This window comes from Desmodus rotundus, chromosome 7 (genome assembly GCF_022682495.2).
Source record: "Desmodus rotundus isolate HL8 chromosome 7, HLdesRot8A.1, whole genome shotgun sequence".
NCBI classification, from domain to species: domain Eukaryota; kingdom Metazoa; phylum Chordata; class Mammalia; order Chiroptera; family Phyllostomidae; genus Desmodus; species Desmodus rotundus.
Window position 1 is genome coordinate 8,549,531 of NC_071393.1, and position 24,130 is coordinate 8,573,660.

At 52.2% G+C, this 24,130-nt stretch overlaps 1 protein-coding gene across 3 annotated transcripts in view; it reads left to right on the plus strand.

Annotated features, from left to right (window-relative positions):
- The window catches only part of RNFT2 (ring finger protein, transmembrane 2), a 54,726-nt gene extending 32,279 nt beyond the window's left edge, over window positions 1–22,447 (plus strand). For all 3 annotated transcript variants that reach the window (XM_045200744.3, XM_045200745.3, XM_024567092.4), the window contains 4 exons: window positions 13,688–13,837; window positions 15,159–15,224; window positions 15,371–15,472; window positions 20,280–22,447. In XM_045200744.3, coding sequence (XP_045056679.1) covers window positions 13,688–13,837; window positions 15,159–15,224; window positions 15,371–15,472; window positions 20,280–20,414 — 453 coding nt within the window. In that variant the 3' untranslated portion in view covers window positions 20,415–22,447. The remainder of the gene's footprint in view (window positions 1–13,687; window positions 13,838–15,158; window positions 15,225–15,370; window positions 15,473–20,279) is intronic.
- Window positions 22,448–24,130: the final 1,683 nt, after the last annotated feature.

The window sequence follows — 24,130 nt, forward strand, 5'->3', positions numbered from 1 at the left end:
GTTACTGGGAGAGACTTATCCCCACACTAGGAGGGGGCCTGTGGCCAGGCTTCTGTGTTTAGGGCTGTCCCTAGTTTAAGAGGGGAGAACCGTCACCCCTCTAGGTTTTAGTGCGTTGTCTGTCATCTTGAGGCCGCTCAGAGGCACGCCAGTCTTTGAACACCTGCCTGCCTGTGCCTCGTCTCATCCGTCACCTGCCAGATGTTTTGAACTTCTCTAGGTCCTTCCTCTTCCCCCATCATGCTCTTTGTTCTGTCACCTCCAGGCCTTAGCAATGGCTGTTCCCTCTGCTGGGAACTCTGTCTCCCCAGCCCCTGGCCCCGTCTGCCTGACCCCTAATTGCCCTCGGGTCCCTGTTTATACCTCACTTCCCCTGGGAAGCCTAGACTGGACTCTGGTCCTGGGTAGGGTTGGACAACTCTCCTGTATGGTCCCATAGTCCCTGGGTCACTTCTGTTTTTAGTGCCTCAGGCAATGTTGTGAGTGCTGACTTGTTCCCTGGCTTGTCCCCTGGCTTGTCCCCACACCCACCCCCCCCAGACTTCGTGCTTGGTAAGAGCAGAAACCAGGTTGCTGATGTTTTTTTATCCCAGCACAGTGCTTCGCACGTAGTAGGTACTCAGAACATACAGGTCGAACGCAGGAATCAGTCGAGAGTGTCGCACAGGCCTGTGTTCTCTGAGGCAGGCCGGGTGCAGTCAGTCTAGAGGGTTTCACTAGACTTGGCGTCGAACAGGCAGGTCCCATCCCGGCTGCTCCACTTAACAGCCCGGGGACCTCGGGTGAGTCAGTGGACTTCCGTAAGCCGCAGTTTCGTCACAGGTAGAGAAGGGATGAGAGTCATACCGATGTGAAGATTAACAGGATCGCGCCTGTGGGCAAAGCCTTCCAATCGCTGCAGCTCAGTCAGTGGTAGCCACGATGTAGCATTTAGTGGGAAAAAACAAAAGTAAGCAGAGGAAAGGGGGCCCTGCACGTATGACAGCACCTGATAATACGGTCATTGCAACATGGCAAAAGTCAGTTACGGCTCACATACTACGTGCCCACCTCCGTCCTAGTCCCTTTACGTTCATCCGTCCTCTTACGCGTTCGCTCAGCCAGTATTTTTTTACCACCTACGCTGTGCCAGGCTTTGTATGAGGTTCTATTTACAGCAGGGAATAGACCCAGTATTCACTTTCAAGGGACTTGATGTAAAGAAGATGCTGAAATGAATAAACAATATGGCAGGTGGAGAAAAGGCCAGCAGAACGTCGTGGCAGGGCTGCTCCCTTAAAGACGGCGGTTAGAGAAGGCCGCGCCGAGAAGGTGGCAGGCGTACAAAGACTTGAGAAAGGCAAGGGCGTATACCTTGCAGGTACCTGGGGAAGAATATTCCAGGCAAGAGAGGGAACAGCGTGTGCCAAAGCCCTGGCGTGGAGGCTCGGGGAGTTGAGGGAGCAGCACACCAGCACGGCTGGATCGGAACGGGGGGGCCGCGCCAGCATCATGGGCGAGCACACTCTGCAGACGGGCCCCACACCTGGCCTTCTGCTCTGCGGCTCTGTCTTGACATTCTCAATGATTTTTTAACAAGAGGCCTCACATTTTCATTTTCCACTGAGCATCCCAAATGATGTAGCCAGTCCTAGTGGTAGGAGGGATGTTGGGAGAAGCAGCAGGAGCCACTCTCAGCCCAGGCTTGCCTTCTGGCCTCCTGCCATCCTGCCGTGGAGCCAGCCCTGCGGGGACAGGCCTTGATCCTGCTGCTGTCCTCGTGACAGTGGAAACTGTTTCTTCCCTGTATCCATTCCCTGTTCCTCCTGTAACGTTACCACAAATTTGGCAGCTAGAAACAACAGATGTATTTTGGAGAAGTCCAAAATCAGCCTCATGAGGCTCATGTCCAAGCATCAGTGGGACGGTTTCTCCCGGAGGCTCTAGGGGAGAGTCTGTTCCCCGGCCTCTTCCAGCTTCTGGAGGCTGCTGGCATTCCTTGGCTCGTGGCCCCTTTGTCCATTGTCAAAGCACGTGTTCCCAGCCTTTGCCTCCTTTACTCGATGTCTCCAGCTTCCCTCTGATAAGGACCCTTGGGACTTCATGGCTCCCACCCACATACTCCAGGATAATCTCCCCACCTCGAAGTCCTCTTCTGAATCATGCCTGCATGTGCACAAAATTCCGTGTGCCGTGCTAGGTAACATATTTGCAGGTTCCAGGGATTAGGGTGCAGATGTCTTTGGGAGGTCATTATTCAGCCTACCACATTCCCCACTTGGCAGATGAGGAAACTGAGGCCCAGAGTGGTGAGTGATGGGCAAAGTCACCCTCCCAGGAAAAGGACAGACCTGCCCTTGAGGGCCCTGTCTGTCTAGTTCCAAGTCACAGGCTCTAGACCCCCAGGAGAGGAGGCACTTTCTGCCCCTCTCTGCCTCCCTCTCCCTCGCACCCGAGCCCTAGTGCTTTAGGAGGCAGACAGGCTTGGACAGTTGTGGCCCAGAGCGTTTGTGCCTGCGCTTGTAGCTGACATGGGGACAGATAAGCACATCCATTCACCTGGGACTGGGACAGAGGCAGAGGCCACCTTTGTGCAGCTAACAGGGTCCCAGGCCACTTCAGGCTTAATCATCAACACCTTATAATGAGGCCTCTCCTGGGTCCCGGGGAGCAGGGCCCTGTTTGTAAAGAAGCTCCTGATGTGCATGTTGCTGGGACACGTGGCCTGGGACCTTTTCACCCATCGGGCCAAGGCTCTCGAGTCAAGGGCACCACAGCCAATGAAACTGGGGACTGCTGCTGCCGAGGGGCAGATTCCTCCTTCCAGCCTCGTGACTCCTATAGGGCCGCAGCCTGGCCCCAGGGATTCTTTGTCAGCTGGCCCCTGGGACCACAGCACCGGAGGCCAATCCCAGCCACTAGTGTGCTTTCTGGGCTCCTCCTCATCCTGGGCATGGAAGCCAGAAGAACAGAGAGAAGACCTCTATAGGAAATTGGGGGTGGGAGGGAGAAGCTGGCAGGCTTTTCACCACCTGTGGTTGTTAAAATTGAGTCTCCCATTACCAGGAGGCAGGACCACCCATGCCTACATCCATCCCACAGACCTGGCTTCGAATCCCACCTATTCACCCCATGATCTCAGTTCAAATGATGAGCTTCTCAGAAATGGAGCCTCATACACAAATTGGGGGTGCTAATTTGCCCCCTGCCTCATGGGGTCAGTTTAAAAAGTGGGCAAGCAAATTTTCAGTTTGTGGCTTTTTAAAAAAAAATAACACATGTAAGGTATCAAGAAATTATAATAACAAACTCTCATATTCTCAGCTTAAAAAGTAGAAGATGAATAGTGCCATAGAAGCACTATATGTGCCTGCCTCCTGGGTTCCATCCATCGCCCTCCCTCACTTTGCCCATAAAAAACCCAGTTTTTGTGTCTTCCGTTCCCTCATGTTCCTGGAGTCTCGTTTTTTGTAGTTTTTTCATCTCCTTCTTTGCAGAGCTATTATGAAAGACCAGAGCAGGCATAAGCTTGTACAACTTCCTCCCTTCCACACCTAATGTACTAGTGATCTAGTGACCAAGTTCCTCCTCCTGCCCTCCCCTCTCCGTTACCAAGCAAGAACACGGCTGGTTGGGGAACCGGGACCTCACGCTTGTCAGTACCGCAGTAAAGTAACAATTAATAGGCTCTGAGTGAGCACCAGAGGGATGTTACTGTAAGGTACAGGTGCCAAGAGGCTTAGACTTCCTAGAAAGTATGGAGTAAGCCCAGGCTTTCTGCGCAAACAAACCTGGGTTGGAGTATCAGCGTTGCCCACCAGCCTGAGCCACTCGCTCCAAAAATATTTCCCTGTCGACTGTACATGACAGGCACAGCCTAAGTGTGGGGATGCAGTGGTGAGCGAAACAGACAGGGTCCCTGCTTTCCTTTAGTTGGGGAGATCCCCATTAAACAAAGAGACATACAAACATAAAACTTCAATTGGCAATAAGCACTGGGCAGAAAGGAAAACAGCTCAGGGAGGACTCATTTAGGGAAACTCATTTCTCTGTGGCAATGACATCCGACCTCACACTTGTACTTCCCTGCCATCTGACTTCGGTTAAAAAAGTTCAGGTTTCTCATCAGCAAAATGGAACTGGAAATTACCCCCTCACACCTTCGCCCTTGGTAATAGTCCCTGACTCAATGCCTGGCTCATCACAGCGCTCGGTAAATGTCGTTGTCCCCCTGTCAGCCCTGCCCGTGTGTCTCCCTGTAGATCTGAAGTGTGTAAATGAGCAGTTAGTAAGTGATGGCGAACCTGCTGCTGGCAAGCGAGTTGTGAAGCCCTCTAAAAGGACTCACTGGCCCCTCTTTGACTGCCTCTGATGGCTGACTCTAGAGGAGGGAGAGAGGAGACAGGGTTTCTTGTCCACTGTTGACAGGAAGCCTTCATCTTTTCCTGGAGAAGATGGTACCGAGTGATAGAAAGGCTGTAGGGGACAGTCATACCCCAGCTCTGCAAGTCATTTCCTCTCTGAGCCTCCTGTTCTCATCTGCAAACTAATCCGTATCACACCTCTCCAGTGGGTGTGTCATGTGGAACCGTGACTTTTAATAAGGTGTCCAGCACATGGTGAGCACCCAGCAAGCATGGGCCACTCCCACTGTTCCCATCAGAGCAAGGCAGGACTGGAAGAAAGGTGCGAAGGTGTGGGGTACAGCCAGGGGGACGAAGAGGAGAGGCTAAGGGCCGATTCACACAATCTCGGTTCAAAGCCTCGCTCCATCCTTTCCTAGCTGGGTAACCTGGGAAAGCCCCTTACCCCTCTGAGCCTTAGTGCCCCAGTCTGTAAGACAGCTAAGAATAGCACTTCCTTCACCGCACCACCGCGTGCCTGTGAAATCATGCAGGCAAGTCACCTCGTGTGGCTCGTGACCTCAAGTCTGGGGGCAACTGTGCGGCCACTCCCTGCTGCACACATGGCCTTAGGGCATAAATGTCCAAATAAGAAGGTGAATAGAGAGGGCTCAAAAGAGTGGAAAAGGCGGCTTTGCCTTTCACAGTCAGCGACCTCCTTTGTCCGCGGAAGCCGAATGACCACGGTCTCTAGGCTCGGTACTGGCACGGGGGTCTCCCGGTGGCCGCAGCCCGGACCTGGCGGCGTGCAGACCCAGGCGACTGGGGGGCGCGGGGCTGTGACCTCATCGGCCGGCGCCGTCCCGCGGGGCCATGAGATCATGAGATGCCGGCGCTCGCGAGGAGTCGATTTATTGGGAGCACGGGGACAGCCGGCTGCCCGCCACAGTGATCTCATCCCGGCCCCCGGGAGGAGGAGGAAGGCAGCCCCGCCCGCCGGCGCCTCCCGGAGGGAGATTAACGGCCGCTGCCTGCCGGTGACGTCACCTGCTGCACCGGTTGCCAGGTAACGAGCGACCGCCAGCCTCTGGCCCCGCCCCTCCGGCCCCGCCCCCCACCCTCCTTCCTCTCAGCCCTCTATCCCTACAGGCTCGCAGTTCTCATTCCCTTTTTTTAAATTGAGATATAAATTACATATTGTACAGTGTTCTAATTATAAGTACACAAGATCGATTAATTTTTACATATGTATGTCCATATGTTTCAAGATATGAACGCTCTCCAATAGAACTATAATGAAAGCCACATAGGCAATTCAAAATATCCTAGTAGCCACATTAAACGAGTAAAAAGGAACAGGTGACATTAATTTTAATAATGTTTTATTTATCCCAGTATGTCCAAAGTATTATCATTTCGACATGTAATCAAGATAAAACATTTCAATGAGATTTTACCTTTTTGTTACTGTTTTTCTAAGACTTTGAAATTCCCAGTGTATTTTATGCTTTCAGTACATCTCAGTTCAGATTTAGGCGTATTTCAGGTGCTCAGTAGCCATGTGACAAGTGACTAATGTATTGGGTTGGGCGGATGTAGAACCTTTCTAGTAGTTCGTGGGAGGTCAGTACCCCTGCCAAGGGTACCCATTCTTCTGCGTTTTCTCATCTCACCCCCCACTCACACCTGCACCTTTTCTTTCTCTCTCCGCACATCACACCTCTCTCCTAGAGTCTCCCCTACTTTGTTCCTCTTGGTGGCTCGAAGCCCAAGGTGGGAATTCAGACTGGAGTTAAATCCTGGCTCTATCCCTGTCTAGCAGCTTGGACCACTTACCTTGCCTCTTGAGCCTCTCATTCCTCTCTTGTAAAGTGGAGCTCATCCACCTCCTGGGGTTGTCAGAGTTTGGGGGCAGCATGCAGGTGTTCCACAGAGAACTTCCGTCACCAAACTGTGAGCCCCCCTAGTTCTCTCTTCCTGCATCTCCCACACTCCATTCCTCCCTCCCATGTTCTGTTGAGCTTTCCGGTCTAAGAAATGGGAATGATCGCAGCTGCTCCACCAGGGAGCATTTGATGTATAATTCCAGGCCCTGGTGAGTACTTTCTTCTTTCCCCTCTTTCTTGTCCCCCTCTTTGCCTGGTTTCTCACTCCTGGGTGCTCTTTTTCTCCTGGCTTTTAACTCAGTCATTTCTCTCCTTTCTTCTGCCCACTTTTCCATTTTTCCTCTCCGCGCCTATCTCTTCCCCACCCCCTCACCCCCAGCCTGCATTCCCATATGCAGCCTTCCTTCCGTTCCAAGACCCCTGGGCACTTCTTCCTCCCACCACTCCTGGCCACACTGTTCTGAAGTCGGTTATCAAGCTCTCCCCCTCCCCCAGCCTCCCTAACATGGAAAAGACCCAGATTGGCCTGCCTGCCCCTCAGCTGATGGGTGCAGCACTTCTGAGGTCGCTGTTCCAGCTGTTTTGTTCTGAAAGGCTCTGTCAGCTGTGTCCCCAGCGTCCCCAGTGCAGCCTACAATCATAACAGACCCGCAGGCCACTTTCCCAGGAAAACAAGTCTTTGTTTTCAGTCCCTTGCTCCTGCCCAGCCCACCCGTTTCAGAGCAGGAAGGGTGGCCCTGTCCCCGGTGGCGGTGGGAGCTAACCAGTAGTCCAGGGCAAGGAAAGCAAATGAAGGAAACCACCCTGGAGGCTGGATGCAGTTCCTGTGTATTCCACTTAGGGTTGTGCAATGACAAGTCCCTATGATTGGGTGCTTTGTTTCAGGGAGGCTTTGGGGCCTCTTTTCTTGACACCCCCTTTCTACTAGGGGAACTGCCTCCCTGCGATTCTGATGAGGCTGTCAGTCACGGCTCCCTGCACACCCTTGTGGCCACATGCCCAGGCAGACCAGTCACAGAACTCCATGGCTACCTTTGGCCTCTGAATTTGGTTACAAGGGTGGAGGCTTGACAACAGAAGGGCCATCCAAATCCTGCCATTCTGTTTGGTAAAACGGCCCAAGGAGAAATAGGGTCTCATGTTGTTGGAGTTCCAACCAGAAGAGCGTTGGCTGGAGGCTTGCCACTGCTCCTCTTTCCTGCCACATGTAGGTGGGTCCAGCACTTTCTGGCCATGCCAGCTAGGGCAGGTTACCTGTCACCTCTGTGCCTCAGTTTCCTCACCTGTAAAGTGGGAGCATTAATCCCACCTACCTCTAAGGTCTGTGCACGGAGTGGGGCCAATCACCTAGTGAGGACAAAGTAATCACCATCGTCTTTTTCATGGTTGTTTTCAAGGAGAGAGCCTGCTCCCGGCAGGAGAGAATGAAGCTCTGAGAAGCGTAGAAGAGAAGCTTAGACAAGAAAAGGAGCAGAGACAGCCTGAGCTGAGAGATGGGGGGAAGGAGGAGAGACAGGAAGACAGACCTGTAGAAGAACAGACAGCCCTGGCCGGTGTGGCTCAGCAAGAGCAACTTGCGCAAGGCCACACAGCTAGGAAGTATGCGTACCTAGCTGTCTGACTTCAAATCCACACTCTTAACACGGTTTCACATCACCCCTCACATGTCATATAGCCTCCCTACTGTACCCCTGCTAGTAAAAACATCCGATAATGTCTTGGAATTATTATGGAAATAGTTTTCACAGACCCACTGAAAGAGGTTTGGCGACCCCCAGGATGTGTCAGAGCACACTTCGAGAAATGCTGGTTTAGTCGGATGCTCCCAGTTATCTTCTGTAGTGGGCATGATCAGGTTCGCAGCTCCCACCACCCCCCCCCCAGAGAGAGAGAGAGAGAGAGAGAGAGAGAGAGAGAGAGAGAGGCTGAGATCTTGTCTCTTCTTATAAAGGTACTAATCCCATTCGTGAGGGCTCCACCCACATCTCCTAATTTTCTCACCAAGGCCCCTCCCTTCTCCAGGCACCATCACACTGAGCCTTAGGGCTTGAACGTGTGAATTTTGTAAGGACACAGCTACATCCATAGCACTAGCCAGCTGAGTAGCCTTTGATGAGTTTTCCCTCCTTCCTTCCTTTCTTTTTTTCTTTCTTTCTTTCTGCTAAAACAACCACCATTTCATCACTTCCCACGATTCCGTGGCTCAGGAGTTCTGTCCGGGCACACAGGGACAGTTGGTCTCCACGTGATGTCTACTGAGACTGGACCACCCGAGGGGGCTTCTTTACTCGCAGGTCCAGTGCCTCAGCTGAAAGGGTTGGAACCACTTTCCCAGGGTCCTATTTCTGGGGCCTCCATTCTCACTGTTGGCTGCATTGCTTGCTTCTCCCTGTGTCATCTCAGCGCTTCTCCCTCTCCATGTAGGCTCTTCACGTGGTCTTCTGGTCACGGGGGCTTCTCACAGTGTGGTGACTGGCGGAGGAGGGGCAAGCAACAGGAAGGCAGTGAAAATGCTCAGGTTTCTCAAGGCCTGGGCTCGGGCACTATCCGCCTCATCCTAGTGTTCCTTAGTTCTTCTGAACCTGCGGCTTCTCATCGCTAAGAGAAGGTGCCAGTAACAATGCCCACATCGCCTGATTATCCGCAGGTTCATGCCTAGCTCTCCTCATACCCCAGGCCCTTCTGGGCACTGTAGTTTGGTTCATTCACTCATTTAATCCTCACAACCACCCTGGTGTGTTGGAGCCAGGCTGCCTTAGCTTGGTTAAATTTTCAGAAAATTTGCAAACAGTTGTTAAACCCTTGGCACCTTGTAATAGGCTTGGTGGGAGTGTTTACACCACAGTAATTGGTAAACACAGAAATCAAGGCCCTTTTTTGTTATTTTCCAGAGAGCTGATTTGCCAGTACACATGTGTGTGTGTGTGTACCCAGTTACAGATGAAGAAACTGAGGCTCAGAGCAGTTAAATTTTTGTCCAGAATCAACCAACTAAGTAGGTGGAGCCCCAGATCCTATGCCCTTACCCAATGTGTGGTCCTCCTTCTGTAGATGAGAAAGTGTGTATAAAAGAGATCCATAAATGTCAAAGCTATAGAAATATTCGTTATTAAGCTTGATAAAAAAAGAGAGAAAAAGTAGTTCATCACTGTCCACCTGTTCTTTACCCATTTACATGGCCAACAATGATCTGATTATGTCCCTTCTCCCTTGCTCCTCACCCCCATACTTCAAATCATCTTTCCCATGTAGCTGCATCCTCAAAAATTCTCCTTCTCTCTTCACTTTGTCTGTTTCTCAGAATCGCGCTCTCCTCCATTTACCACCCCTTTCCGGAGTCAGCACTCTGTTATTTCCTTGTTTCCCATTTCACTTTTTGTCCCACCCCCACTACCCCCCAACCTAGCAGTAAGGAAGTCAGAATAGAATCTGCCTTCCCGCCTTGACTGCTCCCGCCCCCTTTATCAGAATCTCAGTGTAGAGAGCTCTCGGTGCTCTGGTCCCCCTTCCTGGGTGACAGGGAGGCCAGACAGCTCCTAATCTGATCACTTTCCTTGTTCTCCAACACCGTAGAAAAACTGCACATTCCATTTGGTGGTCGTCAGAAATAACATGCTTAAGAAACCTGGAATTATAAAACTGCTTAATTAGAGAGAGAGGGTTTCACTGGGATATGCCCAGTTTTCCCCGGTGGTTTTATCTCCTTCTCCAAGTGGCCCGCCCCCCAGCAGCTAATTGCTACCCTTAGCATGATGCCACACAGGCAGTCACTCCCTTTATTTTCTGTGACATTGGTGCTGGCTCAGAAAGAGACATTCTGTCTCTGATGTTCAAACTCCTCTTCTTCATCAGCAAACTCTGGGACGTTGGTGTGAGTGGGGAGGGTAGGATCTTCAGCTTCAGTGGCCCCCAGTTACTACAGGAGCACCTACTATGTGCTAGGTGCTGGGGATATGAAGGAGCACCTAATTTCATGGTGCTCCTAATTTCATAGGAGGTGACAGTTAGCTAAGACCCAAAAGAGGAACAGCTGTTAGCTCAGCAAAGGACAGGGGACCAGTATGCCATCTGCAGAGGAAGAGTTCGGTCTGTTCAGAGAAATCACTGAAAGGGCCAAGAAGCTGGTGCCTGGGCCTGCTCTGCAATTTGGGGTTGTGTTACAGTCCCCATCATCAGTAGTAGACGGAAAGGAGGGAGAGAGGGAAGAAAGGAAAGATGGATGAATGAATGGATGGGTGGATGGATTCATGAATGGGTGGATGGATAGATGCATGGATGCATGGATGGATGCACAATGGATGGATAGATGCATGGATGGATGCATGGATGCATGGATGGATGCACAATGGATGGATGCACAATGGATGGATGCACAATGGGTGGATGCATGGATGCCTGGATGGATGCATGGGAGAGAAGTAGGAAGGAAGGAGAGTTCTTTGGAGGTTCTGGGAGTGACAAAAGCAAGTTAAGATCAGAAGCTGGGAGAGACTGGGCTGTTGGTTCAGAATGAGATGGAGCATGCAGTAGCTGAGAGCATTGAGGGAGGCATGGGGCAGCTGAGGCTGGGTGGCTCAGCCTGGGTATCCTGAAGAGCCTGGAGCCTGCTGCCAGGGCGTGGACAGAGTTGGGCAGCCCTTGGCATTACTGAGCTGCTGCTCCATTGCCCCAACATCCATCACACCTGTGGCATGTGAAACAAACATCATGGCCCCACCCCACATCTCTGCTCCCCGGTCACCACCACCTTCCCACAGGCTGGAGAGGGAAATCAGCATTTCCCCTCCAGGGGATATTTCCAGTGGTCAGGGTCTGGTGCACGTCCAGAGTGGGGAAGAAGGCCCCATGGGAAACAACCTCACCACGAGGGGGCCGCCAAACAGTCACAGAGGTCAGGCAGCAGGGAGAGTGGACGTCTGGATGCCCTTCCTTGGTCCTTAGCAGAAGTGGGCACATCTGCTTCCAGGGGTCCCCTTCCAAGTGACCAGTGCCCAGCCCATCAAGACAGAGTATAACAGGGTGGCTATGAAGTCTCTGGTCATGTCCTGCACACTGTCCATTTGATGGACACACATGTCTTTATAACCTTTACTCCCTTCTCTCATTTAAACATACCACATGCTCCTTACAAAACATTTTGGAAAAGACAGAAAAATGAGTGTTTCTATATTCTGTATCTTTTCCACTTGGAACTGTGAGTGTTTCCCCGAGTCCATGGATATTCATCACCGGGATGATTTCATTTCTGACTTTTTATTTTGCAATAACTTTGGACTCAGAGTTTCAAAAATAGCAGGGACTTGCCATACCCGTCAGCCAGCTTCCCCTAATGTTAACATCTAATGTAACCACGTGACAGTTAGCAACGCCAGGAAACTTACATGGACACAGTTAACTGTTCACTCAACTGCAGACCTCGCCCAGATTTTGCCAGCTGTCCCATTCACGCCTTCTTCCTAATCCACAGTCGTACCCAAGACCCCACACCGCATTTATTTTGCCGTGTCTCCTTAATCCTCTCCCATCTGACAATTCCTTGGCCTTTGCTTTGTCTTTCGGGACCCTGACCCTTGCAGAGGCCGGACAGTTATTCCGTAGAGTGTCCCTCAGTTTGGATTCGCCTTTTGTTTTCTCACAATTCTACTGGGGTTATGCGTTTTTGACCAGAAAACCACAGAAGTGATACTGTGTTTCTCCCAGTACATCCTATCAGGGGGTTCAGGTTGTCAATTTGATGAGTTACGGAGGATGTTAACCTTTGGTGAATGTGGTGTGTGCTGGGTTTCGGCCCGGTGTGGTACCTACTTTTCAGGGTAACATTCGAATGGCTGTTGGCTTTGCATCCTAGATCTCTGCCATGATCAGACCCTCTTTGGGTACATTTAGATTGTAACTTGTTTTGGTTTGGACTGTTACAAAGAATGCTACTCTGACCATCCCTTGTTGGCACATCTTAGTACACATATCTGATTATTTCCTTAGGATACATTCCCGGAAGTAGAATTGCTAGAGCAATGATTATTTACATTTTTAAGGCTGTGCGTGCCTGAGGCAGGGCTGTTTGTTTGTTCCCACGTTTGTTCATTTGTTTTACTCAGTTTTGTCGAAGTATAATTTAAATACAGTAAAACGCACAGATTCAAAGCATATATTTCAGTCAGTTCTGGCAAATGTATGTACCCGTGTAACCACCATTGCAACCACAAGATAAAATATTTTTGTCACTGCCCCCACCCCAAAGTTCCCTGATGCCCCCGGCAGTCAGTCCTCGCCCCCCTCGCCCCCAGGCAAGCACCGGTCTGATTTCTGTCACTACAGGCTGGCGTAGCCTGTGCGAGGACTTCCTGTAGTCAGTTGTACAGTATGCCCTCTTTGTAACCGTTTCCTTTGGTTCAAACTGATGTCTGTGACCCTCATGCATGTCGTTGTGAGCAGCAGCCACTCGTTCCTTTTCATGGCTGCGTAGTACGCCGCTGTGCAGACACGCCCCATCTGTCTGTCCGCCCTCCCACCGATGGCACGCAGGCTGTGTCCAGTCCCGGGTGTCGCAGACAAAGCTGCTACGACCATTAGCATACAAGTGGACATGCGTTTTTCGTGTCCCCAGGAGTGGAATTGCTAGGTCGTAAGTAGGTGTAAATTTAACTTCATTAGACAGGACGGGGTGGGGTTATTTTCAGGGCTGTTTTACAGCCCAGGCCCCCGAAGGCTGGGGGGCCTTGTCCAGGGGCACGGGGAGGCAGGGAAATAGGGCTTGTGGAGCTCCGCTCTGTTCCAGGCTCGGTGCTGTCCGTGTTTATCTCCTCGGACCCTCAGAGCGAGCCCGTGAGGTAGGAGCCGTGACTCCCGTGCTGTAGGTGTGGACACGGAGGCTCGCGGACACGCAGCAAGATCACAGTCGAACGTGGCCCGGTCTGAGTCCCCAAGCCCATGTTCTTTCACCAGATATGGCCTGCCTCCTTGGTGACAGCAGGTGATGGAGCTGGGAAGGACCTGTACCTTCCCCCTGTCCACCTCTCGGCCTGTCCTTACCTGCGCCCTGTGGTCCATCCCGCCCATGCCTCCGAGGGCGGTTCCATGATGCCCGGGTCAGCCCTTGAGAGATGGGGGTGATCCGTGTGCCGGGCTGGGACTGGGCCCCCACATGTGGCTCTGAGCCCTTAAAGCCACAGCAGGCACCAGGGGGTGACCCACACTGCAGCTCTCTACCGAAGGTGTCTGGTTTCTCCCTCCCTGAAACGTGATCTGCAGGGCTCTGATCCTCCGAGCTGGTGGGCAGCGGGTGAGGGCAGCGGGCAGGGGCTGCGTCTCCCCGGCCATATCTCAAGCCCATTAGGAGCGGGCCTGAGTGCTTTCCAGAGCTGATTAATGGCCTGCCTGTGACCTGGAATGTCATTATTGCCCGGGCCGGGGACCCCCTGGCTGGGTCCTTTGGGTCTTTACTGCTAACGGTAATTGATGCTTTCTGTGTGGTTGCAGGGAAAGTTCTATCTGGTCATTGAGGAGTTGAGCCAGCTGTTCCGCTCACTTGTCCCCATCCAGCTGTGGTACAAATACATCATGGGTGATGAGTCCTCCAATAGCCACTTTCTGGGTGGGGTCCTGATGGTCCTCTACAGCCTCTGCAAGGTGAGGTGGCGCAGGCGAGGCGGGGGGCCGGGGGGAGGTTGGCTGAAGGGCTGGCCTACAGAAGGCCCCCTTCACTAGCCCGGCCTGAGGGGGAAGGGGGGAGCTTGGAATGACACCTTAATCCTTTTAACTTCAGGTAAAATTCACACAACACAAAATTCAGGGACATTTAGCCAAACTACAGTGTTGTGCAAACACCACCTCTGTCTAATTCCCAGGTATTTTCATCACCATCCCTGCCCGAAAAACCCTGTACGTATAAAGCAGTCACTCCCCCTCCCTCCACCCTCCCCACCCCCAGCCCCTGGAAATCACTAGTCTTCTTTCCATCTGTATGGATGGGCCTATTCTGGACACGTATGGAATCACACAATGCGTGACCTTGTGGATCTGGTTTCTTTCACTCAGCATCGTGTTTCCAAGGTCCCTCCGCATTGTAGCATGTGCCAGGACTTCACTGTTTCACGGTGAAATCCACCCTGATTTCCCGCCCGCAAAGCTCACCATATGCTATCCCTTCACATAATCTTCTTCACAACAACCCTACAAGACACGTATCATTATTACTCTCGTTTTATGGGCGAGGAAACCGAGACTGATAGAAGTAACCTGCCCAGTAACCATGCTGGTAATGCGGTAATAGCACGCGCGACAGATCCAGGCAGCCTGCCTCCAGTCCCCGCAGCCCCTAACCTACGGGCCGCACCGGGGCCGCCACACCAGTGTTCTCCTCCCGAAGTGCACACCCCCACCTCTGCCCATCGGTGTGCGGCGCTTCTCTTTTCGTCATTAGTACCAATCAGCTTTTCTCCCCCAACAATGAGTACCTCCTCCTCTTTCTTTTTCCTTCACTGTTTCTGGCCTTAGAGAATCCAGGGCCAGGTGGAATTCTTGTGTTCTCTGTCCTTCCTCCCAGCAGGCCTAGCCAGGCTGTCCATGCAATTGTCAGCCACTGGGGCTTCTCTTGCCTGCTGATCCTGATCGACTGGAAGTGGCTGACTGGAATGCTGGATGGAGGAGGATTATCGGGCTCAGGCTGGGCTCAGAGGAAGAGTCCTGTGATCGATTAGCAATGCCTGCCCTGGGCTTGGGTGGGGGCAATTCAGTACATAGCCAATACAGCTATGTATTGGCTCCTGGCCCAGATACAGGGGAGGCTGCTGATGTAAAGCAGGAAGACCAAAGTAAGACTGGTGGGAAGGAAGAGTTTCAAATGTCCCATGAAAATGCTCAGTGGCAAAGACGAGGGGTTCAGGGGGGTGGCTCAGGAGCAGTGAGAGAGATCCTTGGATGCTTTTCAACCATCACCCTTTCCTTTCAGTCCTTTGACATCTGTGGCCGTGTGGGTGGAGTTAGGAAAGCCCTGAAGCTTCTCTGCACCTCTCAGGTGAGTCAGCTTCATGTGGTCCTAGCCAAAATCATAGGAACTAGGAGCCAGATGCCGGGAACAGATCTCATCAGGCTTCTCCCGGTACGGCTCCAGCAAGGGCCCACAGCTGTGTTTGCCTCTCTCCCCTCCCCTCCTGCAAACAGAACTACGGAGTCCGGGCCACTGGGCAGCAGTGCACAGAAGCTGGTGACATCTGTGCCATCTGCCAGGCTGAGTTCCGGGAGCCTCTGATCCTCATGTGCCAGGTGAGCAGAGCTGGGCAGGGACCCCAGATACTGTGGCTAGGGGACCAGCAGGCCCCAGCCCAGGCAAAAGTCTCCAGTGCCTGTCCCTAGACCAAACCTTGAGGCTCTGGGATGGGTCTTTGAGCAGTGTGGTCTAGACTGGAGTCAGTCAGATCCGTGGTCAAATCTCACCTCTGTCTCTCATTAGCTGGGTGGCCTTGGGCAGGTTACTGGTCCTCCCCGAACCTCAGACTCAGTGGCGAAAATGAACAGTTCGGTATGGCGTCGTATCAGAATACTCCGGTTGTGCAACCCAGCAGCACTCTCGACCTGGAGTGGCCCACTCCATCTCTCTGAGCCCTGGCTTTTCTCATTTATACAGCGAATGTCACAATCATAGCTACTTCAGAGAGCTAGTATGATGAAATGAGATCATCTCTGGAAAGAGCTAAATTTGAATTATTTAGTCCTAAAAGTTATTCTTATAGAATTATCATTATAATACCATTACCACTTGTTTTCATTATTATTAGCTGTGGGTCACCAACCCTTAGCAGTGAGTACTGGGTAGTCCCTTTTAACTTCCTGATTGTAGTCCTCCTCCTCCTCCTCCTCCACCTCTTTCTCCTCCTTCTCCTTCTCCTTCTTCCTCTTCCTCCTCCTCCTCCTCCTGACATCAGGGGCTAAGATGTCAATTCAGCAAATGTGTATGAGTCAAGCATCCTATCAGACACCAGGGAGGAGAGGCAGAGGGCATGCAGGCCCTGTCCCCTGCTCTGGAAGCTCACGGTCCCCTTGGGGAGACAGACACATACATAAATAACTATGAAACAAGGCAGGCGGTGATAAGTGCTGTGTAAGAGAGATTCATGCAGCACCCCAGGGGACCGGGAAAGGCGGAGATGAGCTCCAGGTTGGAGAGGCTTTGGGGAGGAGGCAGAGCCTGCAGACTAGGAGGAATTGAGAGCATATGGCTCTCCCACCAGCACCACCTTCCAGGGGTGAGAAGACAGGAGGTGGGGTCCTTTTTTTGGCATTGACAACTTTTTTTTTTGCTTTTGCTGTTTGGGGAGTGTAGCAGGTTTGTTTTTCATTTTTTATTTTATTTTCAAATTGAGAATATGTTTGCATGATCCAAAATTCAGACTGAGGAATTCAAGAGAGAGGAGTCGTGACCACTGAATCCACCTGAGACCCGGGTTGGATCCGGGCACAGAGAAAGGACACGCGTAGAAAAGCTAGTCTGACGAAATCCTGATGGAGTCGAGTTCAGTCGATGGGGATGCGTCACAGTGGGTTTCTTAGCCCTGACAAACGGACAGTGGAGTTGCGAGAGGATGTTAGGCAGAATGGGAACTGGGAGAAGAATATGTGAGGACTAACTGCAGTTTTTCAGTTAGTCTCCAATTATTCCAAAACTGAAATTTGATTTTTAAAAATGCCTTAAAGACATAAAAAGGAAAGTGGTGAAAGGCCTCCTACCCTTGTCCCTAACTCCCCAGTCCCCTGCAGGCAATTACTGTTACCACTTTCCTCCATCCTTCCAGAGATACTTCATAAACATACACGCATGCACACACACACACACGTACGTCTTTTTCAAAAAGATGTAAGTTGAGCATATTCTACCCAAGCTGTATCCTGCATCTTCCCTTTTTGACTTAAAACTCTCTTAAGACATTGCCGCTTACTTACCTCTCATCCCAGTGTTTGGATAGCCCCCCGGTTGTCCAACCATTCTCCTCCCGGTGGACATTGGGTGGCTGGTCCTCTTTTGTCGTCACAGATGTGGCTGCCCTGAGAGTTCGGAAATGGGGCAAGGGTTAACCCCTGCCTGGGCCCAGCATGTGGAATAAATGCATTCATTCAAGTGACGCCTTTAGAACCACGCCTGGCACGGGCCTGGGGTTCAATAACTATTAGTTCTCATTGGCAAGCCTTCCGTGTCACACACGTGTGAGCTCTTGGTAGGATAAATTCCTGGTGGCGGTGTCACCAGGTCAGAGGGTGTACAGTTTTGACAGATGTTGCTGAACTGCCCTCCATAAGGGGCGAGTCTGCTTACGCGCCCAGTGCCGAGTGTGACATGACCTCCTGCTCCCTGCCCTCATCGACTCGCTGCATTATCGAGTCTTTTCTGAGCTTTGCCAATCTGACAGGTGACAAATGCTATTTCAGTGTAGTTTTAACGTGCATTTCCCTAATTACGAGCATCTTTTCCTATGCTTCCAAGCCATCCGTATTTCCTTCTCGGTAGCAGCGAGTGTTCGAACTTGGTGTCGAGGTGAAAGTCTTTCTTCTTCCGTTCTGGCAGTCTCTCCCAGCCTTAGTCCGTTTGTCTCTCTCGCATTCTTCTCCTGGCACCATGCCGTCTCCCCATAGCTGGATTAGAATTCTTGGAAGGGGTTGCACAAGACACCACTGTCCCCAGGAGTCAAGGTGGTGGAAGCCCACCACCATGGGCAGGCGGAGCACACGCCTCTGTCTCGCTTCGCTGCTGTGAGCCAGGCCAGGAATGGCAGACAGGATGTCCCCAGGTGGAAGGGCCTTGTCAGTCCCTAAATGCACTGAATGAGTGAAGAAATGAATGTATGAGTCAAATGTGTCTTAATAAAGGCCTCCCTGGCTCTGCTTCCCCAGACTCGCTGGTGCTCCTAGCTCTGTGGCTAATAGATCCCTGTGGATCTTCCCAGCCACCCCCGCCCCCCAGGGCCAGGGCCTGGGAAGCAGACTGCCACTGAAGCCGGTCAGGCAGACTCTGGGCAAGCTGGGAGGTTCGCGCTGTAGCTCCGACAGGACACACTTGCCCCACAGCTAGCGGTCCCACGGAGTTCACTGCGTGCTGCCTGCCAGCCCCCAGAGGGCGAGGGAAGAGGCATTTCGAACACAAAGACAGAAACTTGGCTTGTGGAAAGGACTCCCTGCCAAAGAGAAGAGTCAGAGTGTGCCTGGGAAACAAACCGCCCCCCAGTCCTCGGCCACCCCGAGTCTGTTCTTCAGAGTGCTGACGACCGAAAGGAAAGGAAAGCAGGAGGAGGCTGCCTCCCGTCGCCTTTGTGCTGTGCAGTGCCTCACACCTGGTGCCCTGCGATGGGCCTTCCCTGCTTCCATCCTGGCCGACTCCGTGGTGGGGAAGGAGCAACTCTGAGGTAACTCAGAGAGCCTGCTCTGTGTCTCTGAGCAGTGGCTGCCCTGGCTCGGCCCTTCCCTTCGGCCTGCAGTGCTCTGCCCCACCCCTTCCCCCTTAACTGCCCCCCTTAACTCCGCAGGCCTCAACACAAGTGTCCCTACCTTGGGGAGCCTTCCTTGAGGACCCCCCAGGTCAAACTGGCCCCCCTGTAACATACCCCTATAATACCATTGAGCTCCTTTAGAATACTCCATCATTGGGCACCTACTGCATACCGTGCTGGGAATGGGTTTACAAAAAGCTTCCGGTCTGGCAGAGAGAGACAGGTGATAGACAGACAGTAGGCAGAACACAACCCTATTACTGTATATGATAATACATGCATGTTACCCAGCACTCACAGAATACTTACTATTGGCCAGGCATAGTTCTAAGTGCCTCCTTTTTTATTGGTTTATTTATTCTTTTACTTTGTAAACAACAGTTTATATTATTTTCCCTAAAAGTTTTATTTTGAGAAATTTAAACGTAGAGAAAAGTTGGAGGATAGTAGAATGAACACCCTTTTGTCCTTCATCTAGATTTCCTAACCATCGACATTTTACTGCGTTTGCTTTTCTTATGTAAATTGTCCCCACTAACCCTGTTCAGAATAAGTTGCTGACACTTTGATTCTTCATCCCTAAATATTTCAGCCTACATCTCCCAAGAACAAGGACATTCTCTCCCATAACCACAATCCCACTAGCATGCCCAGGAAACTTGAAATGGAAATAAAGTCCCAATATTCAAATTTCTCCGACTGTATTCAAAACATCCTCCATAGCCAAGGTTTTTCCCCCTATCCAAGGTCCAATCTAGAATCATATTCTGCATTGAATTGTCACATCTAAGTGCTTTTAATCTTGCTGTGAGGGGAGTGCTGTTATCCCCACTTTACAGATGAGGAAACTGAGGCACAGGGAGGTTAAATCCCTGGTCCAAGTTAAAGCCAGAAACTGGGGGAACTCATCGATATTTCCAATCTCCTTGCATCTCTCCTGACCCCTGTGGTCTGTTCTCAACCCAGCTGCCAAAGGGATCTTTTTAAAATGCAAATCGTATCCCGTCACTCCTCTGCTGAAAGCCCTGCGGTGGCTCCCTGCTTCTCTCAGAACAAAAGCCAAGGCCCTCACAATGGCTCGCAAGACCCTGTACAGTCTGCGCCCTCCCCCATCCATTCTCTGATCTCATCTGCTCCCCCACCCACCACGCTCGGGGCCCAACCACCCTCTCCTTGATGTCCCCCAGCATGCCGGGCACAGTTCCTGCCTCAGGGCCTTCGCACATGCTGTTTCTACCACCTGGAACACTCTTCCCGGATATTTCCGGGGCTAGCTCCTCACCCTCCCTCAAGTTTTGCCCAAATGTCAGAATCTCGGTGAAGTCCTCCAGCCACCCTGTTTAACATTGCAGTGCCCCCCGCCCAAGCATGTCCTCTCCCCCTTCCCTGCCTTTCCATCTCAGTACTTACAACTGACATACTCTACATGTTAAAGATTCATTTGGACAGTGGTCACGCCAGCTAGCGTGCAAACTCCAGGCGGGCAGGAATCGTCTGTTCTGTTTGCTGCTGCGTCCCCAGCTCCTAGGACCAAGGTGGGCGTATGGCGGGTGCCCCGTGAAGCGTCCTGACTGTGCTGATTGCTGTCCCTGCAGCACGTGTTCTGCGAGGAGTGCCTCTGCCTCTGGCTGGACCGCGAGCGCACCTGCCCACTGTGCCGCTCCATTGCTGTGGACACCCTGCGCTGCTGGAAGGACGGGGCCACCTCGGCACACTTCCAGGTGTACTAGGACTGCAGCTCTGGCACGCGTGGGGAGATGACACAGGGTCAGTGTCGTTGGGTCCAGCTCCGGGGACTTCCTGGAAAACAGGCCGCAAGCATGTACTGTCCTGCCTGCTGCCTCTCTCCACCTCCTCCCCTAAAGCCAGGCCCCTGTCTTCCTCACCTTCACCTTCGTCCCATTCCATGGCATGGTGTGTGCGTCCTTCCCTACAAATGGGGAAGCCTAACCCAGACCTGCTCTCTGCCCAGGTAGGTCTGCCCCCTCCCCCCACTCCAAGTCAAGGAAGCTGGAATAGACAAAGTCCTGCCTGTTAATTATTTTAACTCGAGGTAGCCAAATACCTAATGCTGCAAAGTGGGGAGGGGCCTGCAGATCCCTGCCTCCCCCCGGGTGGCCTAGGTCTACAGGTGAGGATCACTGTGAAGTCTTCTGCTAGAGACATCCAGCATCCTGCCTGGAGGATGGACACCTCGGACCCTCGCAGCAGCTGCGGGGTGGAGGGACTGTTGTTTCCTCCATTGCACAGCTGAGGAAGCAGAGGCACAGAGCTCCGCGTGGCCACTAGGCCAGAGCCACCCCGCTCACCGAGGTGGGCTGAGTTGCCAGCCCAGGCCTGTCTGGCCTCAGAGCCTGCGCTCCTAACCAGCGTGCTGACCCACTGCTCAGACGCTGCAGGCGTGGGGCCCAGCAGACGTGGTGTTTTAAAAGCACGAGAGGTGATCTTGATGCCCCCGGTGGCCCAGGCGCATAGCATATTTCCTTTGGACTGCGTCGAGAATGCGAATGGTGAATGATTGAGGCCAGGTCCGTGGAAAGACTTGTCCAGAAATCACTTTTTGCCCAAGCTCTGGGCCGGGATGCAGAATCGAGTGTGAGTAGCAAGACAGGCCAGCTTTGGTCCAGATGCAGACAGCACTGAGTCTCCACCCCCATCCGAGTTTCTTTCCGTCCTTGTCCCCTCCCTCCCTTAAGCCTCAGATTTGTCAACAGCACAGCCTCCCACCCCCACCCCCCAGACATTACCTCTCCCCTGGTAGCCTTCAGACCTGAAAGAGACAATCCATGTGAGGGATTGGCCCACAAGCCAGGGTGGTGGCAAAGAGCACAGTAGCAATCAGTGTTCCTGTAACCTCTCCGTCAGAGCCACTAATCTCTGCAGCAGAACCACTCCCTCCCTGCTTTGAGATCTGGGAGGAGGTGGCACAGGTGATCCCGTAGAAGCCACTGGACTCGTGCCTGCCCCACCCTTTCTGCCAACCCTATTCTCGCATTGACAACCTCAGCACCATGGGCTGGCGCCAGTGGCATTTCTGAGAGAGCAGTCTGGGTGGTTAGTGAGCAGATTAGCAAGAAAGCCGCAGGGCACGTGGTGGGGACCTTGCAGACCGCCAGCTCTCGCCCAGTGCTCACGTGGCCGGCCCATCCCCAGCAGATTCAGGAGATTTTCTCCTGTGTGCTATCAAGCCAGGACCTTTTCTTTTCCCTGACGTCCTGGCTCTTTCCTGGTACCCAGCAAGATACCCCTTCCAGGGTTGCGTGGCATCTTTCAAGCTCTGTTACTATGGCAATGGCTGCGATGTTACAATCCCACTTGCCTGGATAATCAAGTTGGAAAGGGAAGTGGAGGGAAACACAGCCCAGTGGACGTGGCTTCTCTGCTCCCCTCACATTGAGAAAGAACCGAAGGGAAGGAATACAAGCTTCTGCAACTGGTTTTGTTTGGGTTTTGTTTTGTTTTGTTTTGTTTTGTTTTTTGGTCAGATCTCCCTGCCTGCAGGTGCCGTCAAAGAGGCACAAGACATTGGAGCTAAAAAAGATTTACTAAAGTGGCAGGAGGTGGCCAAGCAGCTAGAGCAGTCTGTGGGCGTCAGGCTTGGAGTTCTGATTCTTTTTATTTATTTATTTAATTTATTAGGGTGCCCTTGGTTAATAAATTATATAGGTTTCAGGTGTACCATTCTATAACGCACCATCTGTATGTTGTATTGTGCGTTCACCACCCAAGTCAGGTCTCCTTCCATCACCTCTCCCCCGCCCCCCCCAACCCCCCCCCCCCCCCCCCGCCATTACCTTCTTCTTCCTCCTCCCACCCCTCCTCCCCTCTGGTCACCACCATGCTGTTGTCTGTGTCTGTAACTTGTTCTTGTTTTGCTTTGTGTTGCTTAATCCCTTCACCTTTTGCACCCAGCTCCCCCAACCCTCCTCCCCCCTGACAGCTGTCCGTCTGTTCTCTGAGTCTGTTTCTATTTTGTTTGTTTACTTTCTTAACTCTGTGAAGCTTTGAGAAATCACTTCACCTCCCTGTAGCCATCTCCATGGTGATCAAACCTAGTGTAGTATTTACTGGACCAGGAAAACTCACAATGTGGATTACTCGTGAATACATCAGTGATTTAGTCCATTACACTCAAACTCCCCCCACACACACACACAATTCTCTGACATTCTGCACATGACAAGTCATGCCTCTGACACAATGGAGGGTGTCACATGTGGGGGACACGCAGGGTAAGGTGGGATTTTATGTATTCATCCCCTATCCTCCAGGGAAAGTCCTGTCTAGAAACTTCCTTTTGGGTGGGAGGATTTAACTTCTGCTCTAGGCAGGAACAGTGACCGGTGCCGGGTTTTCCAAATGCCAAGCCAAGTGTATTCCCCAACACGAGCGTGAAGCCACCAAGAGCCATCCGAAAAGCACGGTGCTGCTCTCCTTTACCCATCTGGGCTCTGCAGCTCATTTATCAGGAGCGGGATTCATCAAGTGTCAGAGCGGAGTACCCTGCTCTTAATATTTTATGACTCGCTGACTCAAGTTCCATGAAGTCCTTGGAACTGGCCCTCTGAACGTAAAATATCTTGAGTATAATGAATGTGAGGGACTAAAACAGCAAGCTTCGGGCCTGGATGTAACAGACTCCTCGCGTTCCAAAGAGGAGGGTCGAGAGGCATTGGACACCTCGGGGCTGCTGAGACTCGGGCTGGAAAGAGGAGATGTGAAGCGAGTCCCGGAATCTGTCAGTACTTTTGCGCTGGGCCAGACAGCCGCCTCTGGTGTGTTTAATGTCCCCCCGAAGTTTCTTTCTGCCAATAAATATCATCTGTCGACAAAACCTAACATTCGTGGTCCTGAGTCTTCAGTCACCTCTGGAAGCCGGGTGGGACCGTTTGGGAAAAATGCAAGGAAGCTCCTGGGTGGCCAGGTGGGTGGCCCCTGACGTTGGATCTCCCCAGAGCAGTCCCACTGAGTGGCAGGTGACAGTTTCAGGAAGTGGCTCCAGGAGAAACCAGCAAGGGGATGAATGAGATGGGAGAGGGAAGGGAAAGGGGATAAGCGAGAGGGAGCCTTCCCGACAAGTGGGTCCTCAGCTGGGTCCCCCAGGGGCTCTGCAGTGTCCGTTGCATCGAAGAGTTGATCCCACCCTGAGGTTTTTGTACTCCCGTGCTCCGTCCTTGACAATGGGTTGATTGGGGCAGGGTAGGGGGGACTCTCAGGCACTCCACTAGCGAGGCCCCAAGCCTCGGAAGGTGCCAGGTACCACAAAGCACACAAAGTACAAGACGGAGCTCAGACCTGGCAGAAGAGGTGTGGCTGCGGCACCTACAGTGCCCAGCACAGGGGTTAACTACAGGCCTTCTGGACCTGGAATGTAGAGGCTGGTGTAAGAAGGGTTTTCTGGGTGCCAGATCGTGAGGGATATTTAAAATGTAAATTACAGCCCTGG